This window comes from Balaenoptera musculus, chromosome 1, assembly GCF_009873245.2.
Source record: "Balaenoptera musculus isolate JJ_BM4_2016_0621 chromosome 1, mBalMus1.pri.v3, whole genome shotgun sequence".
Lineage (NCBI taxonomy): Eukaryota > Metazoa > Chordata > Mammalia > Artiodactyla > Balaenopteridae > Balaenoptera > Balaenoptera musculus.
Window position 1 is genome coordinate 123,007,239 of NC_045785.1, and position 23,802 is coordinate 123,031,040.

General features: G+C 36.4%; 1 protein-coding gene across 2 annotated transcripts in view; it reads left to right on the forward strand.

Moving 5' to 3' along the window:
* Nucleotides 1–23,802, forward strand: part of MAEL (maelstrom spermatogenic transposon silencer) — a 40,806-nt gene that overhangs the window by 15,595 nt on the left and 1,409 nt on the right. For both annotated transcript variants that reach the window (XM_036871681.1, XM_036871688.1), the window contains 5 exons: nt 4,470–4,594; nt 5,370–5,424; nt 5,544–5,685; nt 20,479–20,541; nt 21,301–21,433. In XM_036871681.1, coding sequence (XP_036727576.1) covers nt 4,470–4,594; nt 5,370–5,424; nt 5,544–5,685; nt 20,479–20,541; nt 21,301–21,433 — 518 coding nt within the window. The remainder of the gene's footprint in view (nt 1–4,469; nt 4,595–5,369; nt 5,425–5,543; nt 5,686–20,478; nt 20,542–21,300; nt 21,434–23,802) is intronic.

A 23,802-nucleotide genomic window follows, 5' to 3' on the forward strand; every position in this document is an offset into this window, starting at 1 on the left:
AGGTTTGGTGGTGCTGAATTCTGTCAACTTTTGCTTGTCTGTAAAGCTTTTGATTTGTATGTCAAATCTGAATGAGAACCTTGCTGGGTAGAGTATTTTTGGTTGTAGGTTTTTCCCCTTTCATCACTTTAAGTATATTATGTCACTCCCTTCTGGCTTGCAGAGTTTCAGCTGAACAATCAGATGATAACCTTATGGGGATTTTCTTGTATGTAATTTGTTGCTTTTCCCTTGTTGCTTTTAATATTTTCTTTTTGTCTTTAATTTTTGTCAAATTGGTTAATATGTCTCGGCACATTCCTCCTTGGATTTATGCTATATGGTACTCTCTGCACTTCCTGGACTAGGGTGACTGTTCCCTTTCCCATGTTAGGGAATTCTTCAGCTACTGTCTCTTCAAATGTTTTCTCAGGTCCTTTCTCTCTCTTCTCCTTCTGGGACCCCAATCACGCGAATGTTTGTGCATTTAATGTTGTCCCAGAGGTCTCTTAAACTGTTTTCATTTCTTTTCATTCTTTTTTTCTTTATTCTGTTCCGTGGCATTGATTTCTACCATTCTGTCTTCCAGCTCACTTATCTATTATTCTGCCTCATTTATTCTGCTGTTGATTCTTCCCAGTGTATTTTTCATTTCAGTTATTGTATTGTTCCACTCTGTTTGTTCTTTATATTTTCTAGCTCTTTGTTGAACATTTCTTCTATCTTCTTGGTCTGTGTCTCCATTCTTTTTCTGAGATCTTGGATCATTTTTACTATCATTACACTCAATTCTTTTTCAGGTAGATTGCCTATCTCCACTTCACTTAGTTGTTCTTCTGGAGTTTTTATCTTGTTCCTTCATCTAGAACATATTCTTCTACCATCTCATTTTGTCTAACTTTCTGTGTTTACGGCCCCATAGGCTTCAGGTTTGTGGTTCCTCTTCTGGTGTCTTCCCCGTGGTAGTGAGGCTAGTCTAAGAGTCTTGTGCAGGCTTCCTGGTGGGAGGGATTGGTGCCTGCCCACTGGTGTGTGGAGCTGGGTCTTGTCCCTCTGGTGGGCAGGGCTGTGTCAAGGGGTGTGTTTAGAGGCAGCTCTGGGCTCAGGAAGACTTTAAGCAGCCTGTCTGCTGATGGGTGGAGTTGTGTTCCTGCCCTGTTAGTTCTTTTGGCCTGAGGCATCCCAGCACTGGAGCCTTCAGACTGTTGGGTGGGGCCAGGTCTTGGTGTCAGAATGGCGGCCTCCAGGACAGCTCACACCAATGAGCACTCCCCAGCACCTCTGCCAGCAGCGCCCTTGTCCCTGCAGTGAGCCACAGCTGCCCCCACCTCCCAGGAGATCCTCCAAGACCAGCAGGTAGGTCAGGCCCAGGCTCCTATGAAGTCGCTGCTTTTTGCCCTGGGTCCTGGTGCACATGATACCTTGTGTGCGCCCTCCAAGAGTGGAGTTTCTGCTTCCCCCAGCTCTGTGGAGCTCCTGTGATCAAGCCCCGCTAGCCTTCAAAGCCAAGTTCTCTGGAGCTCCTTCTCCCAATATCAGACCCCCAGACTGAGGAGCCTGACGTGAGGCTCAGAACTCTCATTCCTGTGGGAGAACCTCTGCAATATCATTATTTTCCAGTTTGTGCTTCACCCACCTGGCAGGTATGGGATTTGATTATATCGTGAATACACCCCTCCTACCACCTAGTTGTGGCTTCCTCTTTGTCTTTGGAAGTAGAATATTTTTTTCTGATCGGTTCCAGTCCTTTGTTGCTGGTTGTTCAGCATTTAGTTATGATTTTTGGTGTTTTTGTGGGAGGAGGTGAGCTCAGGTCCCTCTACTTTGCCATCTTGTCCTCTGTCCAGAGAAACTAATCTCAGTATTTTGAATCATCTTTAAATCTTTTGATCATTTTGCGGAGAACTGACAGCTTCATGATATTGATTCTTTATGTTAATATGGGGCTACTCTTTTATTTTTCAGATGTGTAGTCATTTGTAATAAAGTCTTATAATTTTCTCCAGAATCTTAATGTTATTAGTTATAGCTTATCATTTTTCTTGCTATTATACAGGATAGCTCAAAATTATATTTTCTAATTGTTTACTTTTGTGTTTTGGTTTTATCCCACCTTTGCCAAACTCTTGTTTTTTTAACAGATTTCCTTACATCTGTGAAATGACTCTTCTAATCTGTATCTTTTACTTAAAAAATTTAAAACTTGTTCTGTCTTAGTGTGCTGGTTATGAGCTCTAGTTTTTAATCTTTCACCAATGAGTGTTCTGTTTGCTGTAGTGTTCTTTTCTCTTTTTCTTAGTTTTGGTATGTATTCTTTATTAGGATAAAGAAATTCCCTTCCGTTTCTGGTTTCACTAGAGATACCAGTTGCACATTTTAATGAATACTCTTTCTGGATCTCAGATGATTTGTGTCTCTTGTCTGTATAGTGATTTGCTAATCATAAACCAACCTTACATTTCAGGAACAAATCCAACATCATCACTCTATGACTCTTAAATAAATTGCTGGATTTGGTTTGCTAATATTTTGTTTTAGGATTTGTGCATTCGTGTTAAAGCCTGAGGTTAATCTTAACCAGTTTTATTATCAAGGCTATTTTGCCATCCTAAAATGGGTTGAGGAATGTGTTTTCAATTTTTGAGTTTACATTTGGTTCTTCTTTATGGTTCTGTTGAAGTTATCAGTATTTTTTTCATTTCCTTGAACATAATAAGCCTCATTATTTTAAAGTTTTTTGTCTGATAACCCTATTACAGGGATCTTTTTTTTTTGGATGTATTTTTATAGTCTGTTGGTTATCTTGATGTTCAATCAAGTTTTCAGTTGTCTTATTATATCTGGTCATTTTTGAGTGCTGAACAGCACATATGAAAACTTGTTACTCCTCTCCAAAGATTTATGATTGTTTCTGGCAGAAATCTGGAGTAACTATCCATCTCAGGTTGCTTTAATCTAATTTCAGATATTGAGATAATTTAAAATTGGGTTCAGACTTATGAGAGTCAGTCTCTTTCTAGTTAGTTGGTCTTTACTTAAAAAAAAGAGGAGGAAGGTGGACATATTACCACCAAAGAATCATCAGTAAAATTTATAATTGACTTCACAGCATAAATAGTGGAGGCCAGAAGACAGTTGAATATTTTTTAATTTATAAATTTTTATATATACACAGGTAATATTGGAGTAATATTTTTAATTCTTTATAGCTCTAGATGTGTTGAAAATTTCTGAGTTTCTCAGCCTTTATATCTCCTCTTCTAGAGTTGATAAATGCCCAAATTACCAACAAACCCAAGTGCCAGATTCAGCTCTCCAGGATTTCATCCTTTCTAAGATTTTGGGCCCATAATTCCTCACTACATTTATATCTCTGCAGTGCTTTCAAGCAGGCGTTTCATATGTTCAGCTTTCCCTAGTCAGTCATTATCAGAAATTGAACTCTTGTTGCATTTTTTTTTGGCTGCACATTGCAGCTTGTGGGATCTTAGTTCCCTGACTAGGGATCGAACCCAGGGTGCCAGCAGTGAAAATGCCAAGTCCTAACCACTGGACCACCAGGGAGTTCTGAGCATTCTTTTTTATAGTTTCCAGTTTTATGCTGCAATTCATAATTTGATTATGAATTTTTAAAATTGATTATGATTAGTTAAAATCTGTGTCCAGTAACTTCAGCATCTGGACTACCTTTAGATCTCTATTAACTTTGTTTTGGTTCTCATTTTTTTTCTTTGTTTACCTGGTTATTCACATAGACTATTTGGGAAAAAATGATTTAATGAGGTTTATAGTGATGTTTTCTTCCTCCAGAGAGGATTTATGTTTCCTTTTTCTAGACACCTGGGGTCTCACAAACCAGGCCCCCAAAGCTGTCAGAAGCACACTCTCAGCCATTAAACTTCCTCTTCTGGAATTAGCAAATGACTCCAGGGGGAACACTGCCCCCAGAGCTAGACTCACCTCTCTGGATTTTATAATATTTTGCATCTTGATCTAATAATTCCTTGCTACTGAAGGTGCTCTTGACATCCTAAATTTTTGTGGGAAGTTTGGTCTGAATTACTTGGTCCATATTTTACCTGAAGTAGAAGTATTCATCGTACAGTCTTTTAAAAAGCAGTCATTACTATCAAGGTCTCCAGCCTTATTAATAAACCAGATTCATGAAAGGCCACATAGGAATAGTGAAAACACTATATAGGCTCTTTCACTTAACAAACCTTGGTTTGAGTCCTGACTCCACTGTTCACCAGCTATTAACTTACTGCTAACTTCTGTGTTTCTCAGTTATCTCTTCTCTAATATGTGTATATTATCTACCTCATGAGATTATGGGATAAAATATGTAAAGTACCTAACCATAAGCAGGCTTGGTACAAGTGCTTAAATATGAGTTATCCACTACTCCCTTCCTGTACCCTTCTATACCTACTCCATAATATTTGTCTTAGTCAGATTTTTAACTCCTACCTACTTTTTATTTCCTTCAGGTGATTCTAGTCACAAGATTCCTATTTCAAACTTTGAATCTGGGCATGACCAAGCAATTGTGTTACAAAACCTTTATAGATTCATTCATCCACATCCAGGGAACTGGCCACCTGTCTACTGCAAGGTAATTTCAACATAAGAATTTCTTTTAAGTCATTACTTAGAAACCAAAAGATCCATGAAAGATACCCAAAGAAATAACTTTTGCCTCTGTATTAGCTGTGTGTTAAAATATATATGTTCGTTCTTATTTTGAATATAATTAGGTATAATGCTTTTTCTTCTAAATCTCTCTGGTATTGGAGGGATTTTGAAGACTGCAAAAACTGAATGTATTTCACCTTCGGTCGATCTCATGTTTTTAGTTCCTCCTTCTGAAATATCTTCAATTGTTTTTACTCTGAAGGATGGATTTCTAGTCTGTACACCTATCCTCGCCTCCTAGGCAAGAGAATTGTTTGTTCAAAATTGTTTTTGTAGCAGTCCCTTGATCTTCTTTTTGTAATCTTTATTATTTGTTTTGTCTAAGTTCTTCTAGGCTAGGTGTCATAGAATTGGGTTTTAACCTTACTGTTTATTAGTGTCACCATGAACACAAATCACCTTATTTATCTTTTTCTGAACATTGGTTTCTTCATTTGCTTACCCTAAGTCTCACTTGCTGTTCAGAAAGTATATTAACATTGCTTTATGAACATAACTGGTTATTATTAGCAGTATTTTCTAGAATATGTTGCTCTGTTTTACAGTTCTTGTTTAGTTGTCACAGACTCTTCAGTCTCTCCCTTCTCACCATCCTTACCCCTCCACCCTCCCCTACCCCCAGTTTGAAAGGACCACATTAATTAAAAGTAACAGAAGATAGGAGAAAATAAGTAAATTTTTTTTCCCTTCTCCAGTCTGACGATAGAGCCAGAGTCAACTGGTGTTTGAAGCATATGGAGAAGTCATCAGGTAAGTTAAACTGGGTCACTGCTCAAATGCATTTTAATATCTGTGTTTCCATTTTGATGTGCATGTTCTGTGTACCAAAACTTACTAATTGTATGTGTGTTTCTGTTTACCAATGGAAGGAATCAGGCAAGATCTAGAACTTCTCACTGTAGAGGATCTTGTAGTAGGAATCTACCAGCAAAAATTTCTCAAGGAGCCCTCTAAGACCTGGGTTCGGAGCCTCCTAGATGTGGCCATGTGGGATTATTCTAGCAACACAAGGTATTTATAGTGATTTTGTGATAGTGATGCTGACTTTTTTCTGAACTGAAAAAATATGGTATGATTAGTTTTTGCCTTTTTAAACAATATTTTCCTATGAAACTTTGGAATCATTGTATTTCCCTGAATATAAGATTTAATTGATTGTAAGGTACATTGTTACTTCGTCTATCAATAAAAACAAAAAACTACCAAATAAACTGACAGTGCTTTATCACTTAGAATTTCTGTACTGATGAAAGAATATTTTGTATTTATTTGTATAGATATTTTATTACATAGAATTCTTGTAGTTATAAGAAATATAGATGTGAAATAAATTGAAAGTTTTTTTTATTTTGAAATAATTTTAGGCTTACAGAAAAGTTGCAAGACTCTAGTACAGGGAAGTTGTATATACCATTCTCAGATTCTCTAATTGTTAATATTTTTATATATTTATAACTTTTTCTCTAAATATATATACACTGTTTCTTTTTCTCAGCCTCTTGAGAGCAAGTTGCTATCATGATGCCTTTTCACCCCTGAGTATCAATGTGTTGTTCCTAAGAATCATGTATATTGCCACAATACAGTTATCAAAACAGGATATTGCCATTGATACAGTACTACTGTCTAATCTAAAAGCTATATTCATATTTTGCTAGTTGTTCTAATAATGTCTTCTATAGCCAAAAAAAAAAAAAATACTTTAGGATCCAAGCCAGGACGACATGTTGCATTTAGTTATTATGTCTCTTTAGGCTCCTTTGATCTGGAATAGTTCCTTAGTCTTTGACTTTCATGATCTTGACCTTTTTGAAGAGTACAGTCCAGTTACTTTGCAAAATGTTTCTCAGTTTGAGTTTGCCTGTATTTCCACATGGTTAGATTAAGGTTATATATTTTTAGCAGGAGTACCACAAAAGTGATCTGTCTTCTCAGTGTGTCATATCTGGAGGCATCTGATGTCAGTCTCATTACTGACAACTTTGATCATTTGCTTAAGATAGTGTCTGCCAAATTTCTCTATTGAAAAGTTACTCTTTTTTACCTTATAATTAATATTCTGTTGGGAGATTCTTTGAGATTTGGTAGATAATCTATTCCTCAGACTTTAATCTGCTAGTTTTAGCATCCATTGATGATTTTTGCCTGGGTCGATTATTACTGTATTTGTGAAATGATGGTTTTCTAATCTGATTTTTGCTTCTACATTTATTAGTTAGCATTCTACTGTAAGGAGCTTTTCCTCTTTGCTGACTTTTTTTTCATTTATTTATGAGTATGGACTCATGTATTCCTATATCTTATTCAGTGGGCCATAATCTCTTACTAACTTATTTTTATGCTCAGATTGTTTCCTTTGTGGCCAGTGGAAGTCCCTTCAAAGCAGTGGTCTCTTTGTTTGGGTTTTGTTGTTGTTGTTGTTGTTGTTTACATTGCTGCCTCATTCTTTGAGTGCTTCTTTGCTTTCCAGCTCCATATATTTCAGGTTCATCTTGTACTTTTCCCTGCTTCAGCTTTGAATTAGCCATTTCTCCAAGGAGCCTTGATTCCTTTTAGAGGAAGAGTGTGCATTTAGGAGATAGAATCTGGGTGCTGGGTGTTCATTCCTATTAGACTGTCATTGATTCTAGTTCCCCTTAGTGGAAAGAGCTAGTAAATATATGTGTATACATACCTTTCATAAACATTTTTATGCAGCTAGGCTCACCTGCCTGCTCCTTCCTCTCTCTCTCCCTCTGTCTTTATCTCACCATGAGTTCGTGCTGAACCTACAATTCCAATTTAAAACCATAGAGTTTTCCAGTTTTCCATTTTTGTATTGCCCTTCTGAGTGGAAAAACCTGGTGCTCAACATTTTTGTTTGTCCAGTCCTAGAATGCATTAAGTTGTTTTAGAATTAAGTGATACCACTATTTAAAAAAAGGCATATTAACAGTTTAGAATCTTCTTTCAGTTGTTTTAGTCTGAAAGTAGTCAAAATACTTTGTTCAGAAGTTATTGGAGTTGGTTCTTTTTTTCTCCTTCAGTGTGGTTAAATTATTCATTTGAAATATAGTTAAGTCTGTTTGCTTGTTTTATTCCATTTTTGCTTTTGCCCATCTTTGTTGATTATATTTTGAATGTGGAATGTATTAGCATAGTTCAAACAAAGTATATTCAGAAGTATCACTCTTCAGTCTAGCTCCATAAAGTTCCTTGGATTGCATTAACTTTATAAATTAACTTGGAAAACTGAAATCTTTATATAATGTTGAATTCTGTCCAAAGGCAAGAGGTGTCTTCCCATTGTTCAGATCTACTTTTGGGTCTTTCAAGTCTGTTTTAAAATTTTTCTCACACAGATTGTGCCTATCTGGGACTGGTGAATTTTTTGGGGGCAGTTCCCACAAAAATTTCTCTGTTTCTTCTATGAAAATTGAATTGATTAGGCTTTCTAACTTTAATGGGATCAAGTTTGGTAATCTGTAATTCCTTAGGAAATTATGCATTTTATATACGTTTCCAAATTTGTTTAAAATTAAGTCTGCAAACTAAGTAGTCTTTTATAATTTTTAAAATTCCTTGTTTCACTGGTTATTTATCTCATTGTTTCTTACATACTTGTGCTTCTACTTTTTTCCCCTAAATCATGCTAGCGTAGTGCACTGTCTATTTTTTTCAAAACAACAGTTTATTAGATCTGCTAATTTTCTATTCTCCTCCTCATTCATTTCTGCTTTTATAGTCTTGGTACTTTGTGGTTCTTTTTTTTTAGATTTTTGGGCTCGGTATTTAGTTAATTTTGGGGTTTTTTTTTTATTGGTAAGTGTTTATAGTACAGTGAATTTTCTCTTAAACATGTCTTGCAGTGCATCCCATAAGTTGTTGACATAGTATTTTGTCATTTTTTTAAAAAATTCTGTAGTTTCAGCTCTCTTTAACCCAGGAGTTAATATGAGGCTTTTAAATGTCCATATGGAAAGCCTTTTTGGTTTTTGTTAGTAAATTCTAGTGTCTTTGCATTGTGATCAAAGTATTGTTTATAATATTTCTATCTTATGGAAGTTACTAGTGTTTTGCAGTTTTTTGCTAACTAAATATATAATCAATTTTTGTGAATGTTTTGTGGGTATGTGAGAAGAGTATGTGTTTATCAGGGTGCAACATTTGACAAGTATCCGTAAGCTCTACACTATTATGTTTAAATTGCTTTATCTCTTTATTTATATTTTGTCTACTTGATCTGTGTTATATTGAGAGTGCTGTGAGGTCTCATTACTACTGTTTCCGTGTATGTCTCATTATATCTCCTATAGCTATAAGTGGCTGTTGTGTTATTTGATGCCTTTACAGAAAAAGTTTGCTGAATCTTGATCTAGTAGATTGATCAAGGGCTCTTGGGAATGGCAGTAACTCTGTTCTTGCATGTTGAAAATTTTTTCTGTTGGTTTACATTTTATTTCCTTGAGTTTCTAGAAAGTACAGCTGCATTGTTGTATTGCTTTATGTTGCTTTTTAGACGTTTGTTCATTTAATTCTCTTGATCTTTTAAGTTATTTTGATCTTTTTGCCTGGAGACCTTAAGAATGGTTTTTCATCTTTAAAGTCTAATAGTTTTCCTGGAATGTTTCTCTGAGTATATTACTGCAGGTCAGTCTTCCCAGGTGTTTGGCAGGCCCTTTTAGTATGCAGAATCAGGTCTAATTTCTGGAGATTTTTCTTAGATTGTAGTTTAATATTCTATTCCATTTAATTTTTCTTAAAGGTGTCCAATATATGTATGATTGGTCTTCTTTACCTTTCATTATGGTGACTTTTTCTGACCCTTGTTTCTTCTTTCTTTAGTCTCTTATTCTCATGGTAGTTTTCTGTTTTCTTCAGTTTCCCTTATTAACTTCTCATTTGAATCTGTTCTTCCTTAGGCAGTTTGTAATTCAGTTCTTTTCCTATATGATTTTTATTTCTTTCCTGAGTTTTGTCAACTCTTTTCTTCTTTCTGTTCTTAGTTTTGAAGTTTCTTATTCAGGCCATGTTTTCATATCTTCAAAATTTTTGTTTAAGGATATTTAATTCATATATTAATAACAATATAGAGTGTTATGTTATAGTGTTGTTTTATAGTTTTCGTCTTCATGGTTTTTTTCGGGGGTTGGGGATGGGGAGAGTTACCAGCTATAGTGATTCTCATTTTCTGTTTACCTCTTGCAGTGGCTTTCTGTTGTTCCTTTGCATTTCTTGGACAGGGCTGTTTATTTGGGGTGGTTTGAGATTTGTAGTTCAAGTGCTTCCTCTTCTGTCAGTGTAGCAAAGTATGGTTTCTTTGAATGCTTTCAGGGTGGTGGCAGTGTGGTTGTGGGTCTTTCCATTTTTTTCCTGCTTTCTTTGTCCTGGAGTCCTAAGTTTCCCCCTCTGTGCTTTTTTTCCCCTTCACACAGTCTCTAAAGGACTCCTTCCCTTCCTCTTGCCCTCTGCTGCCCAGAAACAGTGCCTTCCAGGCTTCCTTCTAGAGTCTTCAGGCACTTTTAAGTCAGTTTCCTGTAGGCAGTGCTCTGATCTACCAGGATTCTGAATATTTAGCAACCATCTCATTGTGGGAATGGTTGTAATTTAATCTTGGGCTCTCAATTTTCTTTCTCTCTCTTCCCCCATGTTTTCTGGGCTCCACCCTCTCTATAAAGCTATATAGAGGCTTGGGTGTGAACTTGAGAAATGACTTCATTGGAAAGTAAGGATTTTCTTTTGGTAATTGAGTCTTGTAGTCTTGTAGTTATGCTTCTCTTAGTTATGCTGCAGGTATATACTTTGTTTTGTTTAATCTTGTTAGGCTTAAAGTTTATGGATGATGTGTTAGGATATTTGGATTTATGTACCATTGCCTCAGCTACTGGCTAAAGCATTCCTAAAATTTCACATTCAGAATCATTCATTGTCCGTGTTTTCATACACTGTTGTCTCTGTGCCATCCAGGGTGGTGATGTAGCATTTCTTAAAAGAGAATTGTACTGTTGTCTCTGGATTTTCTCCTGAGCCACTGACAGACACCTTTTCTGCAAGTTTTGATGCTGGTTCTTTCTTGATCTTATCAGATGATACCAGTAGAAGGTTTCAGAGACAAACCAGTACTTTCTCAATGGTTTATTGACTAAAATGTTGAAGGATTACAGTTGTTTGGTTATCCAGAATAATACTCAAAGATATATGCAGAACAGAAACAGATTCACAGATATAGAAAACAAACTAATGGTTACCAAAAGGACGAGGGTGGAGGGAGGGACAAATTTAGGGATATGGGATTAACAGATACAAACTAATATATATGTAATGGATGAACAACAAGGATATACTGTATAGCACAGGGAATTATACCATTATCTAGTAATAACCTGTAATGGAATATAATCTGCAAAAATACTGAATCACTAAGCTGTATACCTGAAACTAACATAATATTGTAAATCAACTATACTGCAATAAAAACAAAAATAAAATACTACATACCACTGCTTTAAAAAATAATACACTTGTACATGTTTAGGCAATGGCAGCTATTTCTAGACTGGCCAATAGCAGTTGTAGAATACCTTAAATTGTATGATGCAGTCCAACAAATGCATTCAGTTAAAATGTGAAAAAATCATGTTTTAGAATAGAAGAAATGGTGTTGAGTCTCAGAGTACATATAGGCTGCAACAAGAGTAGAGTAGCTTTGGTGTAAGACATTTTTGGAGGTCTGTGCCATGGGATTGTATTAAAGATAGAACCTGTTACATAGTACTTTAAGAACTTTAATAATAACTGCTTTGGAAAGGATGGGTCTACCTTTTCCTGAGCTTCATAATATTGTAAGATTCCAATATATAGTATTTTACAAGGGAGTTTTGGTTGTAGCAGACAATAGGAACTATTGTTAGAATCTGTTAGTTAATATAAGCAGATAGGACTCGTTTCAAACACTGCTCTTAAACTTCTACTTAAAGGACATTAAAGTTTGTAATAAATTTTTGATAAATGTTGTCTCTAGCTCTAGGAGAAATGGGTGGGCTTTATACTGGTGAAATAGAATACAGTTACACAAAAAGTATCAGAATCTTAAATAAGCAGGCTGTTAATGACTATCATGTTACTTTGAAGGCTAGAGTATAACCTTTATAGTTACCCCATTCTCCTTGTTGCTTCCTGTCATAATTGTCCTTGGATTAATTCACTGTGTCCTGGTGACTGAAACAAAGCAGCTTTTATTTAATCAATGAATATTTATTGAGCATCTCCTCTGTCCCTGTGAGCAGAGATTTGGGTTGAAGGAAGGACCTTTCCAAGAGAAGAAAATGGCCAAAACACTGACTCGGGAATGAAAGCATAGAGACCGTTTAAGAAAAAAACAGTGAGTCAGTTTGACTAGAGCAAAGAGCATCTGTAACTGTCAGATGACAGTGGTTCCTGAGAAAGGGAAAGGCAGGGTTATCCTTGAAAAGGAGAAGAAACTTAACCCTAAATAAGAGGAAAAGAGATCACTGAGACCTTTGGAAATCAAGAGGAAAAGCGTGTAAAAGGCCTTTATGCTGCACATTATTTTAGTGAATGAAGTGGTGGTGAAACTTTGGGAGTAAGTTGCGAACTTAGCAGACATATTCACTTACAACCTTATGCTACTACTTTGGAGTGCAATTTCATAAAAGACACGTTGGAAATGCATTAAAGTTGAAGCTATATTTCAGGCTGCATAATGAATATTAATAGCGTAACAGAGTGTACAGAGCTGTTCTGATAATCGTTAGATTTTTAGAATATGAATCTTCCTTTGCTAGAAAATACACTCATATTTTGGGATGATTTGGAGAAGAGGGCCAATAAGTATAAATAAAAACACATCCAAATAATGTCATTTTTAATAGTATAACTAGATTTAGAGACGTTTTTCCCTGGAGTCAGACTTTAATGGGTTTTTTGTTGTTGTTGTTGTAGTTTGTTTTAATACTGTGATACATTGTTAGTTTTTTAACTGCTTTCATTTAAAATATGATCTCCAATGGAAAATGTGTATATGAAGTAGGTACTCTTGGGGATTAAGTTCTGAACAAGGAGCAAAACTAACTGGAAATTTAAAATTACTTGATTCCGCATGGGCATGTAAGGACTTAGATTTAGTTTTTTTGTTTTTTTATTGGAGTACATACAGTTTACTTAAAATGTTGAGTTAGTTTCAGATGTATAGCAAAGTGATTCAGTTATACATATACATATATCTATTCTTTTTCAGATTCTATTTCCCATATAGGTTATTACAGAGTACTGAATAGAGTTCCCTGTGCTATACAGTATGTCCTCGTCAATTATATATTTTACATATAGTAGTGTATATATGTTAATCCCAGCCTCCTAATTTATCCCCCCCGCCACCTTTGCCCTTTGGTAACCATAAGTTTGTTTTCTAAGTCTGTGAGTCTGTTTCTGTTTTGTAAGTAAGTTCATTTGTATCAATTTTTTTAGATTCCACATATAAGCAATATCATACGATATTTGTTTTTCTGCCGGGCTTATTTACTTAGTATGATAATGTCTGGGTCCATCCATGTGGCTGCAAATGGCATTGATTCATTCTTTATGGCTAATATTCCATTCTATATATGTATCACATCCTCTTTATCCATTCCTCTGTCGGTGGACATTTAGGACATGTCGGTGGACATGTCTTGGGTATTGGAAATAGTGCTGCAGTGAACATTGGGGTGCATGTATCTTTTCGAAATATGGTTTTCTCTGGATATATGCCCAGGAGTGGGATTGCTGGATCATATGAGAGCTCTAATTTTAGTTTTTTAAGGAACCTCCATATTCTTCTCCATAGTGGTTGTACCAATTTACATTCCCACCAACAGTGTAGGAGGGTTCCCTTTTCTCCACACCCTCTCCAGCATTTATTGTTCATAAACTTTCTGACGATGGCCGTTCTGACCAGGGTGAGGTGATACCTCATAGTTTTGATTTGCATTTCTCTAATAATTAGTGGTGTTGAGCATCTTTTCATGTGCTTTTTGGCCATCTGTATGTCTTCTTTAGAGAAATGTCTCTTTAGATCTTCTGTCCATTTTTTGATTGGGTTGTTTGCTTTTTTGACAGAGCTGCATGAGTTGTTTGTGTATTTTGGAGATTAATCCCTTGTTGATTACTTCATTTTCAAATATTTTCTCCCATGCTGTGGGTTGTCTTTTTGTTTTGTTTATGGTTTCCTTTGCTATGCAAAAGCTTTTAAGTTTAATTAGGTCCCATTTGTTTATTTTGTTTCTATTTTCATTACTCTAGGAGATGGATCCAAAAAAATATTGCTGCAACTTACGTCAAAGAGTGTTCTGCCTATGTTTTCCTCTAAGACTTTTATAGTATCCAGTCTTACACTGAGGTCTTTAATCCATTTTAAATTTATTTTTGTGTATGGTGTTAGAGAATGTTCTAATTTCATTCCTTTACATGTAGCTGTCCAGTTTTCCCAGCACCACTTATTGAAGAGACTGTCTTTTCTCCATTATATGTTCTTGCCTTCTTTGTCATAGGTTAATAGATCATAGGTGTGTGGGTTTATTTCTGAGCTTTCTATCCTGTTCCATTGATCCATAAGTCTGTCTTTTTGCCAGCAGTGTTTTGATGACTATAGCTTTGTAGTATAGTCTGAGGTCAGGGAGCCTGATTCCTCCAGCTCAGTTTTCTTTCTCAAGATTGCTTTGGCTATTCAGGGTCTTTTGTGTTTCTGTACAAATTTTAAATCTTTTGTTCTAGATCTGCCATTAGTAATTTGATAGGGATTGCATTGAATCTGTAGACTACCTTGGGTAGTGTAGTCATTTTGACAGTATTGATTATTCCAGTCCAGGAACATGGTATATCTTTCCATCTGTTCGTGTCATCTTCGATTTCTTTCATCAGTGTCTTACAGTTTTCAGTTTTTTGCCTCCCTAGGTAGATTTATTCCTAGATATTTTATTCTTTTTTGATGTGATGGAAAATGGGATTGTTTCCTTAATTTCTCTTTCTGATTTTTCACTGTTATTATATAGAAGTGCAACATATTTCTGTGTATTAATTTTATAATTAATCCATTTTTTGGATTCCTTTTATTTCTTCTCTGATTGCTGTGGTTAGGACTTCCAAATCTATGTTGAATAAAAGCGGAGACAGTGGACAGCCTTATCTTGTTGCTGATCTTAGAGGGAATGCTTTCAGCTTGTCACAGTTGAGAATGATGTTAGCTGTGAGTTTGTCATATATGGCCTTTATTATGTTAAGGTATGTTCCCTCTATGCCCACTTTCTAGAGAGTTTTTATCATAAATGGGTGTTGAATTTTGTCAAAAGCTTTTTCTGCATCTATTGAGATGATCATATGGTTTTTCTTCAGTTTGTTAATGTGGTGTATCACACTTATTGATTTGTGGATATTGAAGAATCTTTGTGTCCCTGGGATAAACCCCACTTGATCATGGTGTATGATCCCTTTAATGTATTGTTGGATTCAGTTTGCTAGTATTTTGTTGAGGATTTTTGCATCTATGTTCATCAGTGATATTGGCCTCTAATTTTCTTTTCTGTGGTATCTTTGTCTGGTTTTGGTATAAGGGTGATGGTGGCCTCATAGAATGAGCTTAGGAGTGTTTCCTTTCTCTGCCATTTTTTGGAACAGTTTCAGAAGGGTAGGAGTTAACTCTTTTCTAAATGTTAGATAGAATTCACCTGTGAAGCCATCTGGTCCTGGTCTTTTGTTTGTTGGCAGTTTTTAAATCACAGTTTCAATTTCAGTGCTTGTGATTGGTCTGTTCATATTTTCTATTTCTTCTAGTTCAGTCTTGGAAGGTTATATCTTTCTTAAGAATTTGTCCATTTCTTCTCGGTTGTCCATTTTATTGGCATACTGTTGCTTGTAGTAGTCTCTTATGATCCTTTGTATTTCTGTGGTGTCCATTGTAACTTTTCCTTTTTCATTTCTAATTTTATTGATTTGAGCCCTCTCCCTTTTTTTCTTTTTGAGTCTAGCTAAAGACTTATCAATTCTGTTTATCTTTTCAAAGAACCAACTTTTAGTTTCATTGATCTTTTCTGGATTTTTTTTTTTTTGGTCTCTATTTCATTTATTTCTGCTCTGATCTTTATGATTTCTTTCCTTCTACTAACTTTGGCTTTTGTTTGTTCTTTCTCTAGTTGCTTTAGGTGTAAGTTAAGGTTGTTTATTTGAGATTTCTCTTGTTTCCTGAGGTAAGATTGTATTGCTATAAACTTCCCTCTTAGAACTGCTTTTGCAGTGTCCCATAGGTTTTTGATCATCCTGTTTTTGTTTTCATTTGTCTCTAGGTATTTTTTTTTTAATATTAAGAGTTTTTAAACTTTGGGTTTATTTATTTATTTATTTATTTATTTATTTATTTATTTATTTATTTATTTTTGGCTGTGTTGGGTCTTCGTTTCTGTGCGAGGGCTTTCTCTAGTTGCGGCAAGCGGGGGCTACTCTTCATCGCGGTGCGCGGGCCCCTCACCGTCGCGGCCTCTCTTGCTGCGGAGCACAGGCTCCAGACGCGCAGGCTCAGTAGTTGTGGCTCACGGGCCCAGTTGCTCCGTGGCATGTGGGATCTTCCCAGACCAGGGCTCGAACCTGTGTCCCCTGCATTGGCAGGCAGATTCTCAACCACTGCGCCACCAGGGAAGCCCTCTAGGTATTTTTTGATTTCCTCTTTGATTTCTTCAGTGATCCATTGGTTGTTTAGTAGCATATTGTTTAGCCTCTGTGTGTTTTTGTTGTTTTACAGGTTTTATTCTTGTAGTTGATTTCTAATCTCCTAGTATTGTGGTTGGAAAAGATGCTTGATACGATTTCAAATTTCTTAACTTTACCCAAGCTTGCTTTGTGGCCCAGCATGTGATCTGTTCTGGAGAATGTTCCATGTGCACTTGAGAAGAATGTGTGTTCTCCTGCTTTTGGATGGAATGCTCTATAAATATCAGTTTAATCCATTTGGCCTAATGTGACATTTAAGGCCTGTCTTTTGTTATTGATTTTTCTGTCTGGATGATCTGTCCATTGATGTAAGTGAGGTGTTAAAATCCCCCACTGTTAATTGTGCTGTCAATTTCATCTTTTATGGCTGCTACATCAAGGTTCTCCTATGTTGGCTGCATATATTTTTACAGTTGTTAAATCCTCTTCTTGGATTGATCCTTTGATCATTATGTAGTGTCCTCCTTTGTCTCTTGTAACAGTCTTTAAAGTCTATTTTGTCTAATACGAGTATTGCTACTCCAGATTTCTTTTGATTTCCATTTGCATGAGATACCTTTTCCCATCCTCTCACTTTCAGTCTGTATGTGTCCCTAGATCTGAAGTGGGTCTCTTGTAGACAGCATATATATAGGTCTTGTTTTCGTATCCATTCATCAGGTCTGTCTTTTGGTTGGAGCATTTAATCCATTTATATTTAACATAATAACTGATATGTATGTTTTTGTTGCCATTTTGTTAGTTGTTTTGGATTTGTGTTTGTAGGTCTTTTTTCTTCCCTTCCTCTTTTTGTTCTCTTGTGATTTGATGACTATCTTTAGTGTTATGTTTGGATTCCTTTTTCTTTTTTGTGTGTATATCTATTGTAGACTTTTGGTTTGTGTTTACTGTGAGGTTTTGAAATAGCAGTATATATATATATACACGATTATTTTAAGTTGCTCGTCCCTTATTTCAAATGCATTTCCAATATCCTGCATTTGTACTCTTCTCTTCTCACAGTTGCTGGTTTTGATATCCTATTTGTGTGTGAATGATTTCCTACCTTTACTGTATGTTTGTTTACCTTTACTGGTGAGCTTTCCCATTTTTAATTTTCTTGTTTCCAGTTGTGATCTCTTCTTTTCTGCCTAGAGAAGTTCCTTTAGCATTTGTTTGTAAAGCTAGTTTGGTAGTGCTGAATTCTCTTATTAGCTTTTGCTTGTCTGTAAAGCTTTTGATTTTGCCATCGAATCTGAATGAGAGCCTTGCTGGGTAGAGTATTCTTGGTTGCAGGCTTTTTCCCTTTCATCACTTTAAATATATCTTGCCACTCCCTTCTGGCCTGCAGAGTTCTGCTGAAAAATCAGTTGATAACCTTATGGGGATTCTCTTGTATGTTATTTGTTGCTTTGCTCTTGTTGCTTTTTTTTTTTTTTAAGCATTGTAATTTATTTTTCATTGAAGTAAAGTTGAATTACAATGTTGTGTCAATTACTGCTGTGCAGCAGTGACTCAGTTTTATACACACACACATTCTTTTTCGCATTCTTTTCCATTATGGTTTATCACAGGATGTGGAATATAGTTCCCTGTGCTATCCAGTAGGACCTTGTTGTTTATCCATTCTATGTATACACCAGTTTGCATCTGCTAATCCAAAACTCCCACTCCTACCTTCTCCAACCCTCCTCCCCCTTGGCAACCACCAGTCTATTCTCTATGTCCCTGATGTTTTTTCTGTTTCATAGATAGGTTCATTTGTGTCATATTTTAGATTCCACCTATAAGGGATATCATATGGTATTTGTCTTTATCTTTCTGACTTACTTCACTTAGTATGATAATCTCTAGGTCCATCCATGTTGCTGCAAATGACATTATTTCGTTCTTTTTTATAGCTGAGTAGTATTCCATTGTATTTATGTACCATATCTTCTTTATCCATTCATCTGTTGATGGACATTTAGGTTGTTTCCATGTCTTGGCTGTTGTGAATAGTGCTGCTATGAACATAGGGGTACATGTATCTTTTTGAATTGTAATTTTGTCTGGATATATGCCCAGGAGTCAGATTGCTGGATCATATGGTTATTCTATTTTTAGTTTTGTGAGGAACATCCTATACTGTTTTCCACCGTGGCTACACCAGCTTACATTACCACCAACTGTAGGAAGGTTCCCTTTTCTCCACACCCTCTCCAGCATTTAACTGTTTGTAGACTTTTTAATGGTGGCCGTTCTGACTGGCATGAGGTGGTACCTCATTGTAGTTTTTATTTGCATTTCTCTGATTTGCGATGTTGAGCATCTTTTCATGTACCTATTGGCCATCTGTATTTCTTCTTTGGAGAAATGTCTCTTTAGGTCTTCTGCCCATTTTTTGATTGGGTTGTTTGTTTTTTTGTCTCCTTGTTTCTTTTAATATTTTCTTTTTGTCTTTAATTTTTGTCAGTTCTATTACTATGTGTCTCAGCATGCTCCTCGGGTTTATCCTGCCTGGGACTCTCTGCACTTCCTGGACTAGGTGACTGTTTCCTTTCCCATGTTAGGGAAGTTTTCAGTTATTATCTCTTCAAATTTTTTCATTCTGGACTCCTATAATGTAAACGTTGGTGCATTTAATGTTGTCCCAGAGGTCTCTTAAATTGTCCTCATTTCTTTTTATTCTTTATCCTGTTCCACAGCAGTGATTTCCACCGTTCTGTCTTCCCGCTCACTTATCCGTTCTACTTCATTTATTCTGCTATTTATTTCATCTAGTGTATTTTTCATTTCAGTTATTGTTCAGCTCTGTTTGTTTATCTTCTAGCTCTTTGTTAAAACATTTCTTGTATCTTCTTGGTCTGTGCCTCCATTTTTTTTCTGAGATCTTGGACTGTCTTTACTATCATTACTCTGAATTCTTTTTCAGGTAGACTGCCTATTTCCACTTCACTTAGTTGTTGTTCTGGGGTTTTATCTTGTTCCCTCCTCTGGAACATATTTCTTTGCCATCTCATTTTGTGTAACTTTCTGTGTTTGTAGTCCCACAGGCTGCAGGATTGTAGTTCCTCTTGCTTCTGGTGTCTGCCCCCTGGTGGGTGAGGCTGGTCTAAGAGGCTTGTGCAGGCCTCCCAGTGGGAGGGACTGGTGCCTTGATTTAGATTTAGTTTTAACTTAAGCCTTCATTTTAGAGTTAGTTTTATGAATCATATTTATTGAATCACTTTTTGTAAAAGCAGTGGGAAATTCTTAATCTTATTTTTAGATAGCCTTCCATTCAGTTAAATAACAAGTGCAGATAATGGACTTTTTACACTTACTGTTTAGCGTGTTTATAATTTCTAAGTGAAGATTTTTGCTAAGTTCAGGGAAGGTTTCTATTATGCAGGTAGTGCTGTTCTGAGTCTCAAATGACTTATGCAGTCAGGGGAAAGATATACAGGTTTATAGTGGCTCTCATCGTGAAAGTATGTTGTTGGTCATTTCCTCTCCAACATCCCCTCCTGAGGTCTTCACTCCAACATCCACTTCTCAGTGACACCTTTCCTGCCTACCTTATCTAAAATGTCACCCTTCTCTTGCATTTCATGTCTTTTTCTTGTTTTTTTCCTTCTTAGAACTCATCTAACTTATTATGGTATTATGCCTACATATCTTTTGATCTGACTTCCCCATTAAAAAGTAAGTTTTGTGTGCATAAGAGTTTGTGTTTCATTCTGTACTGTATCCCTAGTGCCTAGGACAATGCCTGGTAAGTAGTATGTCCTCAGTAAATGTGTGTTTAATGAGTATATGTTAACTATAGTCTATATACAGATTTTCTATATATATATATAAATCTATATATAGATTTTCAAGGTAAAATCTGTCTGTTATAGCTGCGTGTTTGCAATGCATCATGAATTTGCATCAGAGGAGGTAACATTAAAAACTTGTTTTTAAAAAAATCTACTTTTTGTATGTTAAATTAGAAACCTTGATCTTTGAGTAATAGTTGAAATCATTTAAGAAACTGACACTAAGGTAGAAATCTGGCACATAAAAACCCATAAGCAGTGCTGCTTCAGTTAGATGAGGATATTAAAGTCTTTTTTTTTTGTACAGGTGCAAGTGGCATGAAGAAAATGATATTCTCCTCTGTGCTTTAGCTGTTTGCAAGAAAATTGCGTAAGTTGGAGAAAGGAGTTTCTTCCTAATGCTCTATTCTGCACTGAATTCTTTGCAACTTTGCTTGTTGTTGCTTTGGCATTCAGGGTGCATCACTGTTTACCTCTATTTCCACAAGTGTCTTTTAAAACAAAGGTTTTTTAAATCATGTTACTTGTATTCTTCTGCCCATGTCACTACTTGTCTGGTGTAGTTACCACCTGAGCAATTTGAGCCTTCAGAAGCACTTATTGAAAATTTTTTCTTCTAGGATCCCTGTAGGAAAGTGAAGTTCCCTACTGTCATTAAGAACAGCACTTCCTTGTGAAGGTGCTCAAAAAATATAGACCCTTTTCTCCTCATTTTGTAGGGAAAGTACCTGCAGCCTCAGATCTGTGGAAGCTCTGGTAATCCCTTTACACAGCTGATGATAGTTGGTTCTGAGGATGCATAAGTGTTTCTAAGTTTTAGCCCTATTGCTGGTGTTGCCTCTCCTTGCCTTAAATATTTGAGAGTTCTGGTGCTCTTTACCCTCATTCCCATTCACTTATAATGAATCTGAAATTTTATTTGGTAATCAAAGGATTGCTTACCAGTAATGACCAGTTTTATGATATGTACTGCTACCTATTCCCATTTTTTCTCCAAATCTCTAAATTTCTTTTTTCCCAATTTACAACAATATCTCACATGCTTTGTCAGAAATTTTTAAAATGTGAATGCTTTTAGAATGAATTAGATAAGATTCTGATAATAAGCATTTTAAATTCCTTTTTAAAGATACTGCATCAGTAATTCTCTGGCCACTCTCTTTGGAATCCAGCTCACAGAGGCTCATGTACCACTTCAAGATTATGAGGCCAGCAATAGTGTGACACCCAAAATGGTTGTATTGGATGCAGGGCGTTACCAGGTAAGGAGCTGACTTTTGGGGGCCGCTAGTCTCTCAAGATCAGGCCTTTGTCTGGTTCTCTCTTCTGTTAAAAATTTTTTTTGATCCTTCATGGAATGTCAGTTTTTAATCCAGTTGGATCTTACAAAAAATCCTTTTCCTTCCTTGTATATTTTCCTACTGTACTTAACAAAGAAAATTAAAATTAGCATTAGTGTTTATACAAAACACATCCAAACATTTATTCCAAAAATTAGGTGATACACATTTTTGAAGTAGATATTTTAAATATAAGACCTGATTCAGGATTTGATTAGAGGCTATCTAATTTCCCTACCACCCCTCTTCCCTCCTTGGTATTTACTTACTAGTAGGCCTCTCTACACTACCGAGAGCATAGCAATTAAGAGTATGGGCCCTCAAGTTAGAATTCCTAAATTTCACTTCAGGCTCTGCTACACATAGGCTGTGTGACTCTCTGCAAGTTATTTGAACTTTCTGTGCTGATTCCTTATCTGTAGAACAAGAAGAATAATAAGGGCTAGTAGTCGTCGTAGGATTAAATGCAGCAGTATATGAAAGTACTAAGATCTCTGACTTAGTAACATTTATTATCTACTATGTTCTGTTTTTAAATAGTTAATAAAATAGTGAAAAGGGAACCCCAAAATGGAATGAACTATTGATAAAACAACTATTAGGATCAATCTCAAAGGCATTACTTACGCTTAGCAAAAGCAGCAGTCTCAAAAGGTTATGTAATGTATGATTCCGTTTATATGACATTGTTAAATACAAATGATAATGATGAAGAACATATCAGTGGTTCCCAGGGGTTAGGGGAGGAGGGTATGACTGTAAAGGGAAAGGAGGTTTTTGAGGTGATAGGATGGCTCTGTATCCTGATTGCAATGGTGGTTTCACGAATCTCTTCATTTGTTAAAACTCGTAGAAATGTACACACCAAAGAAGTCTGTCTTACTCCATGATAATTTTAAAAATAAAAAAGAGAGCTCTCCATATAATCTCTGGGCAAGACTCTTCTCTCTCTCCTGTCTACTGTTAACCCTTAACCCAATGGTTCTCCACTAGGACCTATTTTGTGTCCTTCAGGGGACATTTGGCAACACTTGGATACATTTTTGGTTGTCAACAGCTGGCGAGGGGGTGCTACTGGCATACAGTGGGTAGATAGATACCAGTAAGCCTGCTAAACACCTGACTATGTACGGACAGCCTCCTGAACAAAGTATTATTTAGCCTAAAATGTCAATAGTACCCAGGATGAGAAACACTGCCTTAGCCCCATCATCACCATCTGTGTTGAGACTACCAGATTTAGTCTCATTACCCCTCTTTTCATTGTTCACATCAGTCACTATGGAAGCTCAGGATACCTAGATCCTTGCTTATCCCCCACACTCATCTTGTTAGGCTGATTCTGTTTTTCAGCCTTCCCCAACTCCTGAAAAACTTTGTGGGTCTTCTCAATCTCAGTTATCAGCAAAATCTCATGTCTTCAACCTCCTCTTGGGAAGGTCTGTTTTCCTCCTTGGTTGTAACTAAAACTTGGCTGTCCTCTAAAGATACTGCTTCCCTGTTAGCGACACTTTTTTTTTTTCTCATTTATCACGGGCTTAGATTTGAAGTAGTTGTCCTTGTTTAACTTTGTGGCCTCTAGACTTCTTTCTGCCTTCTCCCTAAAATCCCTAGGCTTTGAATCACATGCCATTCAGGCTGTAGTACCTGATAACCCCTTCTTGGAGTCAATAGGCCCGTGAGTTGGTCATCCTCATTCTTAGAGCAACACTGAGCCAGGAGATCAAACAATATTCCTGGCAGAATTCTTGATTTCAGTTTCCCCATAGATGATCCTTCCAGCTGCCTGACATTTCAGTTCCTTGATTTGCCCTTCTCCAGTGATCCTGTCCCCTGCCATACATCAAGTATCCACTCCCATGATCATATTCTAGGCCCCAGTGGCATCTCCCCATAATCTCAATTTCAAGCATCCTACTCTCTGACTACCACTGTCTTTCTCTGGTACATCAGTGCCAACAATTCTTTGATCTCTCCTGGGACCTTCAATTCATTGTATGCCGCCACTGTTCTGCCCTCCTTCGCAGGGTCACTGCATGGCACAACTCCAGGGGTACCAGTCACACATAGACAGATGCTGCAGCCTTGTGTCTCCTCTCCCCACCTTGCCCTTCACCTCCTTCCTTCCCAGCTTAGATTCCTTGCTCCATTATTTTCACTCACTTGCACTGTGAACTCCACTGTCCCTTCATTCTTCATCATAGTTGGTTGACAAACACTAACCCTGATTAAATCAACTCCTCACCTCCTCTGTTATACATTTGAAGCTAACCGAGGCTGAAAAGAAACTA